Genomic DNA, 12,825 nt, shown 5'->3' on the forward strand with positions numbered 1-12,825 from the left:
GCCCAGCGCTGCCGCTGTGCCTGCAGCTCCGAACAGTACCGAAACGCGTATTCTGGTGTGTGTCCTGCATCAACAGCCAAAACACAGCTTCAGTAATTTCTGGCATTGTCCTGGGTGAGCAAGACGGGATAAAAAGAAAAGGATTTCTGCAGTTTTGTACTTTCCGTTAGGAAATCCAAACTAGTGGGCAACCGCCATACTACTACTACTACTTAATTGTGTTATTCATGGAAGTCAGATGAATAGTTCCTTTGCTATCTCAATTCACAACTGCTGTGGACGTACAGGATTTTCTACATGCAGCACAGGCTGCCGCAGCTGAAAAGCTGGTTTACCACTTAAATAAGGAGCAGTCTCTAGGTGACCAGTCAGCAATTTCCACCAATTCAGTGGCTGAATTTTCTTTGGCAGGCAAAGCAGGCTGCTGGAAGGGTTCCACTCCAGCCTTTGAGCTGATTATACTTGGAAGGACTGATAAATGGCTAGACGCCCACATCATAAAACAACCTGTACATCTTCGGAACTTGGACATTTAAATCTGTATTAATAATTCTGGTCTTACAAGTGTGAAGGAGGAAACACACAAACCCCTCCAGTACCCTTTGGAATAAACATTTTAACACCGCAATCTAAAATGGTAGCATCATGCTTTTACATAGCTTTTAAGGCTGTTGAAGAGGTCAGGTTTCTAGTTTTTCTAGGCATTTAGATATTTTCCATCTACATGGGATGAAATCATCCTCACACCATCTCTTTAGACTGTGCTGCATTACTATATTCAAATTCCTTTGTAAATTCTGTCATACCATACAGCAGCTGATAGAACTGCTTTACACTGTCCCTTGCCTATAAGCACGTCTAATACAGCGTGTGAATATATTATTTCTATCTCCTAATCTGTATTCCTCTGCACCACACACAGGATGTTCCAAGTAAACCACATGAAAACAAGATTAAGCATTCAATCTAGAAACATAGCAAACATGTTTAGCAGGAAAGCCTGCAGGACTGCTTTCAGATTAATATGCAAAGAAAAAACTGGGTCTGTACCTTCCCTCTGTCTTTCATATATACAAAGCTTGAAGAGCCAGGATTTCAGCCTATATTAAACATTCAAAATTCAGCATTTATCTACTCTACAAAATTCCTGAGTCAAGAAACTGGTGAAACATTTTCAAGAAGCTAGAAACACCCCAACAATCCCACAGCTACTGAAAAGAAACGACTGGTTTTAGTTTTTAAATGCGAATTTAACAGCTGTTTATTTTCAGTAACAAAGGTTCAGAAAAAGCTTGTTAATGATTCAAGACCCTCTTCCCCCACCTGGGACCCAAATTAATTGTTATGTTTAAAAAAGAAACATCATAAGGCTCAACATCCAATTTATTTTTTCATCCACAATAGCAAGAGGACCAGTGGCTAAACTTTTTTATCATCATCTACAGTACATTGAAGTTACCCTTTCAGAGGAGTTGTTTTCTCATGGTTTGCACATCTTCCATAAATTAAGATGGAAGCACGCAGTTTGCAAGCAGAGCCATCATATACGTACTTGACTGTTCCAATTACAGTCATCTTCAATCCCACAGATTAGTAGGAAAACCCACCATTAATATTCTACTACTTCAACCCAAAATGCAGCCAGATCCGTAAGTCTTCTAATAAAGGACAATAGCTTCACATAGTCCATGACTTAAAACTCCCATTCCACACTGCAGAATTAGCAGCCACCCCAAAGTCATTCAACAGGGAGAGTTCCAGAAACTTTTGGGGCAATGAATGCTTCAGAAAAGACTCAATTTTCAAAAATAACATTTTTTTTTGAAAACAAGTATAAATCCAGTATCTCCAAGTTCTGAAGAACTATTTTCATTAGAATAGGTGAAAAAACTATGAAGAAACCATTAAAAAACTTTCTTCACAATTACAAAGATATTTAACTTAAAGATTATTACCCTAAATATTTTCAACTGCAGTAAGTTCCACCCAGTAGCAGAGATCTGCCCACACACTGCAGAATCAATCTCTTAATAAAGAAAATTACTGAGTGTAAGTTTGCTTACAGCTCAACCTTGCTGTGGTTAGGACACTCAACTTTACAGTAATAGCTAACATCTTCAGGAAAAAACTACTACTACAGCACATTTAATATACTCCAATTGTCAGATAATAATATATATAGTTGATTTTAAATACATTCCTCATGTATTTTCAGAGCGACAAAGATGAGAAACTCCTAAAACCTTTCTACAAACCTTATGTTACTGAGGCACATAACTCCTCAGAGACAAATGCAGCATCTGAAACAAAGACTGAAGCTCAGAAAATAAACTTCAAAAGAGTAAATCCGTTAGCCAATCTTCCACCTCCCAGAAACAAGAACAGTGCATCAGGAAAAAGGAGATTTTTTTTCTGGAAACTTCCAAACTACAATACAGAATGAAGGGCAGTGATTTTTTTTTTCTACATGAAAAGCCTATTACATGAAAGCCCAAGAGTAAGAGTGTGCTTTGGGCAAATTTTCTTCTGGCTGAAAAACAGATTTTGGCTTGATTTTTTTGTTCTGTTACTGTTGTACATTTCAGAGAAAGGCAAAACTAATAATTTTGAAATTTCTGAAGGAAAATGGTTCAATGTTATCAACATTTTGCTCACAAATCAAAATTATGGTAGCAACATCATGATCAAATGGAATATTTCTAAATTTGAAGGGGGGGGGCTTCTTATCATGAAACCTATTTCAAGTTTCACTTGAAAATCTACAGGAAGTTTCACATAACACCTCACTAGTCTTGTAAATAAACATTATACAGCATATATGCTGCTGGCACCCCCCACCCCCAACTTGGAAGTTACCATAACCTAGTGCACAGATGCCTGGAAATACTTAAACCAACTTCTGATAACTTTAGCATCCTTTATAGGTGCAAAGGGGATATTTTCTTTATTTCAAATTATTCAGTTGAATGCCTAGCTTAAAGTTCTTAAGGACTTGAAAAGGTGCAAAAGCTGATTTTCCTCTCTGAATAAAAATGAGCTATGTGGAAAGGATTTACAGGTTCTAAGATCATGAAGGACCAAGTGACCCAAAAGAAGAGGTTTAAGTCAGTAACCACAGGTAATACTTCCTTTATTTAATGTATCTGTTCTAAATGCAAATTGGATTTTAATTATTTTTACTTATCTGTGTAAAGTTGAATTTGTATGGAACTAGTAATCCCATTCTTTTTGGGTTTGGAACTACACTAAATTGATAGATACAGAGTTATAAAAATATTTTAGTTCTAGTTTACTCAGAAAAATTAGAAAGATTTCAAAGAAAAATATTTCAAAGTCATTCTATCCTAATCATTGTCAAAAAGCAACTTGATTCTGCAGCAATTTACCGAGCAGTGTAATTTCCAAGCATTCAAACTGGAATTACCTCATTTCTTATTCAAAACAGCAAATCCAGAAAGGTGACTATGCTTAAAATAAAAATATACAGTATTTAGAAATTTTTTTATCCTACCACACTGAATAAAACCCATCGAATTCTGATTCTGTTCCTGATTTGGTCACAGACTTCCTGCAAAACGATGCAACCCAGCAGGCATGTACCAACTTTCAAGTCTGCAGAATGGGGCTAATGCATATCTTACTCAAAGGCGAGTACACATTTGATGTTTCTCTAGTACTTTGAGACCTAAGAATGGAAATCTATATTCTTTCTATCAGTACAGCATATCACTCTTAAAATGTTTTATTTAATGAAACACCCCAGAACTACTGATCCATCTCTATAAAAATAATGCCAGTTCTTTACAATTCCTTCTGCAGGTCTCTTCTCTTGTTCCATATTGCTGAAAGACCACATGAAGGAAAGATATTTTGAATGCCTGCTCCTGCTGTTTATCCCCCTGAATATAAAATCTTTTTTGAAGTCAATCATTGCCATAGCTACCAGATTGCAATTTTTCTGTAAGGTTTAACTAAATATTCAAACTATTTAGCATTATAGTTCAATACTGCAAATAGTACAACTTCATTACTTATGGTCAGACTTTTTCTGTATGTTCCAAGCTAAGTCTGAACAGTGTTTCTACATATGTACAGATTAATAATTAACTTGAAATAAGGAGCTTCTCACTGAAGACTTCTTTTTTAGTCACAGATATTTGAAAGACTTCTTTCAGATTTCGTGCATTTAGTGCAAGAACCAAAATGTATTCATGAAGAATTTTAAGTCAAAAAAAAGGAAGCAATAATGTGTTTATTATTAGAGGGTAAAATAATTTAGTAAAAAGGATGTCCTTGACACCTGTTTTGCACTTGAAAATAAACTAGATTATATCTTTCCAATGACAAACACTTTTTCCAACTAAAAGCTCCAGATAATGGTTAGGAGCATTTCTGAAATTATTAGGTCTGAATAACTTGCCTCTGTTTTAAAAATGTGCCACAATTCTGTCTAGAGATGCTGCTTATGCTATAAAAAACTTGGGAAGTTTCAAAGCACTGAGAAGAATGATATGATAATGATATGCTTGTGTTCCAAATGGATTGGAACAAAGATTATTTGATAGTTTACTCAAACAAACTAGTCCAGGCTGTTCCTGAGCAAAATAATGAATTGACTAATATGTGAAGTCTGAAAAATCAACAGTCAGTGAAATCTCAAGAGAAGAAAACCCACTGTTTTTAAAACAATTTAATAATTCTTTGGCAATATTTATAGCTCCAGGCAAAGATAACTTAATGATTGTTTTCTTCTTAATAAGTTAGTTCTAAAATAAAAATAAACCAGTGTAACTATACAGATGAGGAAAATCCATATGTGAAAGGAATTCTTTGTATTCTACAGCAAATCTTTTCTAGATAACTGATAAAAATACTGTCATTTTGGTTAACAGAAGAAGATATTTTAAAATACTAAAACTGATAGCAAGAACAAGAATGGTAAATAGAAATTAAAGTCAATCATTATCTAAGAATGTAGGTTTTTTTCACTGAAATTGTAGCATATTAAGCTTCTGTTTATTATAATTCAAAACCTATTTTCTATTGTGTAAAACTTCAGAAGCAAGTTCATACCAAGTTGAAAAAAAGTGAACCTTAAAAATTTTTTTTAAACCCCCCACCAAATCATAAACCATGACTGCCTTTTCTGCAAATACAAAAGAAAAGTTCTTGGTTTGGTTTATTTCCATACATAATACACCACTTTCAAAACTAATTATCGTGAAGGAAAAGGGGGGAGGATTTATTTTTATTCCTAGATTAAAAGAGAAAGGGAAAGCTAAAGGGATGACATACTAATTTCAAAATCCCCCAGCAGAGTGAGATTTCTCAAACCTTGACCCAAGTCAATTCACTAACTACAGTTATTTTCTTAAGTCTTATAATGTTTAAATATGTATTGATAAAATTATATTATGAAATTCTAATTCTTTATTTTTAAACGGTTTTTTGTGTATATTTGTATGAAATCATGACTGTAGCTGATCTGTAATTTAATATAAAGGACATTTAAATATCACATTAAAAATATATCATAACACATTAAATTACTTAATTACACCAGTTAAGAAAAAAAAAAATCACATGTAGCCTTTGGATTTGGCTTTTGCTACTGTTGCTAACTAGGGGAACAGTTGGGGAGTATACCAAAAGTAATGTCAAAGCTATGTGCAACGGTCAACCAATATGAAACAAAAATATGTAAATACAAAATGAAGTAAAATACAGTATTTTTCTTATTGGTTACGAATCAATCCCTCCTAAAGACAGATTATTTAGTAAATTAAGTACAACTGATCCACCCATCAAATCTATGCACAAATCCAGGCATTCAGGAGCTAAATGTGTGCACTGTGGTTCTAAAGACGAAAATGTGTTTGTAGCAGATAGCCAACTGTACAGTCTATCAAAAGCACGGTAGTATAAAATGGCTAATGCCATACAGCAACATAAGAAATTTTAGACAGGAGAGGGGATTTTTAACTGCCATGCTCCCTAGTCATTCAGTGTAAAACGGCTGGCCAGGGACAAGACATTCAGAAAGAACTATGAAAATTAGTTTAGAAAATACCTACAAAGAGACTGAAATAACAATCTAACCACTTTATCAAAGATACATTTAGGATGGATGAGATTCCTGGGAAAAACAAACAAAAACTTAATTACACATAAAAGGTTACCAAGGCCCTTCCTCTCAGTAGGATCATTTTAGCTGTATTATTCACAACAGATGTCTGTCATACCTATTCTTAAATTCAGGAGTGAATATTCCACACTCTCTGTGTACAACATATTCCAGTGCTTACAGAGTTTTCCACAGTCATCTAAAAACTCCATGCTGCTGCTATTTCTTCTCTTATCAATGCCACACATGAAGACCAGTGTGCTTCTGCTTTGCAGCTTTCAAGAGATGCAACTCCTTAAAAGTAAGCTCATCTCTACAAGAAGAAAACAAACAAAGAACCACCAAAGAACTTATTGTTCAACTTTTACCTATGGGTATCTTTAAGACACCCTGTATTTCTAATTGCTTTCCTCTGGAGTTTGATTTAATTACCTCATGTATTTCTTCAAGCTGGTGCCCAAAAATGGACACCAGGTATAGCCTAACTGATTGTGAGAGAAGCAGATTATTACACACAATGATCAAGTAATACTTTAACATTCCAGCATGACATTGGCTTTTTTGGCAAAACTATGACACTGCCTCATGTTCCATTTATTTTTGGCTATTTTTCCCCAAGAACTGCCCCCCAGGGGAGAAGGAAATAGCGTGCAACACATTCCATTTTCAATAGCAGCAAACTGTTAATGTGGCACATACCATACCATGAAACTCTAGCAAGTGTGCTGACTGTTGATGGCTCCCCAGTTTAGCCTGTTGTCTGTCTTCAACCCCAGACACTAGAATCTTAGATTAAAAGGCAGCTAGTGCAGAGTTCTCGATTCTATGTCCTGGACATCTTGGCTTATTGAATAAAGCACCTGTCTCACTCCTCCAGAGGATCTGGAATACTGCAAATCAGCGATATCAACCACCTTAAAGGAAATGGGATGCCTGAACGAGCCATAGGAGCTTGCAGGTAGGTCCTGTGCTAAACATCCAACAGATTCTACCCTACTTCATAAAGGGCTCTTACGTGATTTTCTTTCTGCCCAGCAGAGCATCCAGTACCACATGCCTACATGTTCATAATATAAAAGAGACTTCTGCAGTGTCACCCCTCGTACTGAGAAGTATCACAAACACCCACAGGTTGTCTAGCTACAGTCTTTCACCAAATTTGGCCAATAAGCGTCAGACTAAAGTGCTCTTTGGTTGCATAGGAAAGAAGCAATGTTGCAAGATTGTTTACTCTTGCAGTCTAGGACATTAAAAAAGCCTATGGCTTCAGGATGAACAGAACTTTTAGGCTGGAAAAAAAATTTTAATATTTGTGTAACTAGTTACTTGAACAGATCATAAGGGTTGAAATAAATATTCCATATCTTCAAGGCTTTAAATCAACAGTCTTAATAAATATACATTAAAAGAATGATCAAGCAAAGTTCGAAGTGGTTCGGACTAAGCCTAATCTGGCTATAGGTATTCACATACAAATTCAGAATCAACAAGAAACTCCCACAATTAAAGTAAAATATTGTGATAAAGGCAACTACAGAACAGGAAACACTTCTGAAGAGTTATCTGTGCTTTTCAAGATTCTGTGAATTACCCCACAAAATAGCCAAAGTGATCAGGAAAACCATTCTATACTTTTCCAACAAAAGAAATGCCAGCTTTACCACTTCTGATATGTGCTGATGAGTGTCAAAACTAATTCTTCCACCCCCAGGCACTTCTGTGATGTCTCAGACAGAAAGGAAGTATGCACATGGTTTCATCTCTGGTTAGAGCTCAACTTACTTATCATAATACTAATTTTAAAAATACACTGTACACAACTCTGCTCAGCAACAATCTGTTCCCTTCTTTAGTTTTAAAAGCTCAATTGTTGCAGTCAGTCCCCACTTCCTCTCAACAAATTATCTAGGCCAAAGCTGGCTGCCTTGTCCTCATATTCACTGCTCTGAAATCCTGCAATCTTGTGGCTATTACAGCTGTGTTTTTTCTAGCCTCAAAGGCATCCCATTATAATGGATTAGAATTTCATAATGCATTTTCCTTAGTACTTACAAAAAACCTGGTGACACAGCTTGTAGTTAATACCGTTACTTATTAGATTTCTGAAATGGCAATATTCATAATGCTTTATCTGTTAAAAGCAACAGATGTAATAGGCCCTTTGGTTAAATTCAGGAGTGGAAGAAGAAAAATGGGGGCTATTTAAAGAAAAAGGAATCTGATTTTAAGTGACTAACATACACAGTTTTACTGTATTTGCAACTCAAAATACGCAACTGCCTATATAAGAATCAAAATATTAATTTGTCTTGTATAGACCTGTAGGAGCTGACAAAATAAACAGCAAGAAGCAAAGCATCACAACAGCCCTGAATACTACAGAACTGACAGGAAACTTAGAAAAACTTCAGTGTTTTAAGACCTAACTGGTACAAAAATAAGTACATGGCTTCTTTATGCTAGAAATCTAATCCAACAGAACTGTTGTGAATACAAGTCACATTTGTTTAGTTTTTTTCCTGGTAACTTTGATGATCATCATGTTGCAGTTTCGATCATTATGTAAAGTTAGAAAACTAGTCTAGTAAAAAGGGTTGAACCAATTCAGTCCTTCAGGAATGAAGCCAAGAATGCTAGGATAAATATTCTAAGTTGTCTATCTGCAGAAAACAAAACAAAGTAGCCATCAAAAATAAAACAAATAAAATGGGTTTAAACAGTCAAAGTTGGTGACAGACACTACCTACTGGGAATAGTAGTTCATTTCTGAAATGGGAGGGGTGGGTGGGTAGGAGCAGGAGCCGTGTGCTGCTACAGGATCACCCATCAACAATTAAAGAGATGGTGTGTTCTTTCATGTTTCTTTTGTGACTTGAATTAACAGCTCACGAGTGTGAAAGGGGAAGGCCCTGGCCCTCCAAACTCAGATCTACATGAAAGATGCCTCTCCCTGTCCATCCTCCCCTTTGCATCAGTTCTGGTACATCTTTGATTAAAGGCTGAAGTGATTCAGTTCACCAATTCAACAAATAGCTGTTTCTGTTACTTTTGCTAAACTAGTTTTCTTCCACTTTAGTGAGTTGGATCATTTCACTGTGAGATCAAACACCATAATTAAAGTAGAAGAGGAGAAATCAATAGGTAAACTGACAGTCTGCCTCAAACCACAACATGAAGTAGCACTCCATAATCATTGTTTGGAATTTGTAAGGTTTTTGCATAAAACACAGAAATTAAAAAACTAGAAAATATTCCTCTCCTCTTCACTACCATTTCATGTGATAGCATTTTTGATATTTACCATTCCGTTGCATGCTCTAGATTTCTAACTTCTTTTTTTCCAAATCCTAAAAATTAAATGTATGAAGCCCCCAGCTGGACAAGGAAGATGACATTTACTGCACTACTTTTTTTTTTTTTTTTAAATAACTAGATAAGCTCACTACCTCTTCTTCAAATGATCCTCTAAATTGGGTTTCATCCCTAATGCAAGTCAGAGATGTGGGAGTCTAACAAACAGCTTTCAGTCCAACATCTCCACTAAATCCCTGAAGTGGCTTTAAACTGCTGAAAGCACTTCAGTACTGAAGTATATGCAAAGTCAAATGCAAGTTTGTATTTGAAGTTTAATCTACTTGGATAGCACTCAAAAAAACAGTTTATGTTAAGTTTTATATCCACTGCACTATTTGCAAACAAAGCAGGTATTAGCTTTTCCATAAAAACATTTTTTTCAGATGTAAAAATACTGATTCAACCGAGCATTCTGTAAGAATAGACTGAATGCTGACTTTTTACAGGAAACTAGCAAAGCACCATTACCACCTTATTACATAACCAAACAAAGTAGGGTTTTCCTTATTAATCTGTTTTTATAAAATAAGAAGCCCAATCTTAAATGGAGAATTAGTTTCAGATGAATTTTTTAAAGAATTAAAATTTCCCACAAAATAGAAACTTGGCTTAATTCAATTTATAAATGGCAATTGATCTTGTCAAAAATAAAAATATGTTTGGTTTGACATTTCAGAAAGTGTGATGTTTAATGACTGGACTACAGAGAACTTGTACCACGATGATGACCCAGTGTTAAGACAATCTTTAGAAAGCCTTCAAGGAGCAGAGATCTACAGTAGAACAAGAAAACTCCAGAACCATACAGCTGGACAAGCAAGATTCCACAGACCTCCTCTTTCAGTGGTCTCATGGTCTTGTGTGGACTTAACTTGGGGAGCCCATTAGCATCATTTGACACAGCACATGCACTCAAAGATACACTACAGTTACAGGAATATGGCCATGCAGACTTCCTCCCCCCTTCACAGAGCCTGACATTGCTATTAAAAAAATTAAACTAAAGGAAGGCTAAATATCATTACAAAGGTCATTTCAGTCAATTATACCTCTAGCATCTAGTTTCTTCTGCAAAAATCAGACTTGGTGGAAATAGTCATCTAAATCCTCATTTCAGACTATATTAAATTAAAAGCATATAGCACAAAGATACCTTATCTACAGAAAAAAAGTTCTGTTCTTTCCACCAACTTGCCTTCTGTTTTTCCAGACAAGTTGTTTTCATCTCAGAAAAAACTTAAGGGTCAGATTCACTAAGATCCAAACACAAGTAACGTAACCTGAAGATGCACTTCAGAACAGTTAAACCAGGCTCTCCTTCCCTTTCCAGTGACTTGCTCTGCAGAACTGTCCTCAAATTTCTCCTTCGCTTCAGCAGATTTAGCATACACAGACCAACAATCTTTCATCTCTTTTAGCTCAGCACCAGCAATAACTTTGTTCAGATTCACATTTTGCAAACCAGCCAAACTCAAAGATTTTTCATTTTTTTCTGGAGTTTGGATGATCTTTGAATTCAACTAGATATACACTAATCCTAGACTTCAATTTTAATGTAGGTGAATCCTTATTTGGAACATTTTGTAGATCTTCACTCCTGGTCTAAAGCAGCCTTGTATCTCTAGTCAGTAACCTGCTACATCTCCAGGGGAAAACATTACACAAGAGCTAACAAAACACATCTCATTTGGATAAAACAACTAATACACTAAAAGCACAATATTTTGGATTAAAAATAGTTAGCCCTTATATTTGGTTTTCCTGTAATTCCCTATGCCACAATAATGCACTTAAAACAGCTAATAGAATAAAACTGGAATGAAATTCAAAGGCAAGCTAGCCAACAACCTTTTGAAGAACTATAGGTAATTTCTAGATACGTGTTGGGGTGGGGGTGTGTGTAAATAATTAAATGTCACCCTGACCACTAGTACTTTTCCAGTATAAATTAGAAGTATTATGCTTTATAGAAGTATCTATACTGATCTCTCTGCAGTGTATTTGGCATGATATATTCTCGATCTGTTTTTCATTGTCCTGAAGATCCTTTCCTATGTTTTTTCTCTTTCACACTTAGCAAATACTGATTCTCTCCAGGCTTCCAATAAAGAGGATTCTTCTTCCTAATAAACAATTATTTAACATTACATTAGTTAAGATACAAATGGCATAAAATAACTATACACATGCGAAACATCAGTAGTACCTTAGGCTTAGTCAAGCAGAGGCTATCTTTTTATGACGTATGGAGTACAGCCTTACCATCTTTGAACTGCCTATAGGTCTTACCACAATAAAAATATATACCTGCATAACATAATTCTTCATAGATATAGATATATCTATGTATCTTTATAGAAAGATAGTACATCTTTCAAAATAGCCAAGTAATCCTTCAGCTTCCTCTCTCAGTAAAAAAAAAAAAAGGAGGGGAAAAAAAAACCCATAGGAATTTAAGATATCTACTACTATTATTTGTACAAAGAAAGAGGGGAATATATAAAAACAAATAAATATAATTACAAAAGAACAGCTGCATTAGACAAAGTTTTTTTCAAACTTTTCAAGGTACTGTTTTTTCCTCAAAGTTCTAGTGAAGCTATAGGTCCCTGAATAATGAACAGATCTACCAACAAGCTTGCTTGTCTTAATGATCTCCTTAAAAGCCTGCTACAGAAACCACAGCACCTGAAGATCACTGGTTGAAAACCACTGCGTTGAAGACACTCAGAAGACAGCTTTTGGAGTCAGACACGAGCAAGGTTAAAGAGAAGTGAAGTATTAGCATAACTGTACACACACTTGCACTATGCAGAAGCATCCAAGCAGCACTAAAAACAGATTCAAATTAAGTTTAGTCTACCACTACTATAAAATGGTTGGTTAAGACCACAGAAGGCTCCCAGTCAGGAAGAGCAGAGAGTAGATTGGTTAAGAATGTAGCTATATAATCCACATAACCAATTATCTGAGCCTAGAAGAGAAAAGGAAGAACATTATTTACTGTTAAATCTACTGGTGTTTTCTTACCAGCACCTACTGGGCTACTGTTGACACATGATATATGTACATTCTTGCAGAACATACATGCCTTAACTAAGCTGGACACTGGCTAGCCACAGCAGCACAGAAATTACAGTGAGTAATTTACCTGAAAAAACCCTATGGTATAGTATAACTCATGCTGAGCTTTGTACTCTGACAAGCAGACAACTTCCATACCGGCATAGGTATCTCTGCACAACACTGCACTGTAAACTTCACAAGAGAAGCAGCAAGTAAGAAAACCTGAAGTTATCCCAACAAAAATGGCAATGCTGCTTTCCCAAACTGTAGCACAAGGCAAC

At 35.6% G+C, this 12,825-nt stretch overlaps 1 protein-coding gene across 1 annotated transcript in view; it reads right to left on the reverse strand.

Moving 5' to 3' along the window:
• ARID4B (AT-rich interaction domain 4B) overlaps positions 1–1,575 on the reverse strand; it is a 67,648-nt gene extending 66,073 nt beyond the window's left edge. Inside the window, exons 1-2 of the mRNA XM_026844584.1 lie at positions 1,460–1,575; positions 40–110 (exon numbers count right to left, since the gene is read on the reverse strand). Of these exons, the coding sequence (XP_026700385.1) occupies positions 40–110; positions 1,460–1,575 (187 nt within the window). The remainder of the gene's footprint in view (positions 1–39; positions 111–1,459) is intronic.
• Positions 1,576–12,825: the final 11,250 nt, after the last annotated feature.

Source organism: Athene cunicularia (assembly GCF_003259725.1).
Source record: "Athene cunicularia isolate RWA chromosome 3 unlocalized genomic scaffold, athCun1 chr3_part1, whole genome shotgun sequence".
In the NCBI taxonomy this organism is placed as follows: domain Eukaryota; kingdom Metazoa; phylum Chordata; class Aves; order Strigiformes; family Strigidae; genus Athene; species Athene cunicularia.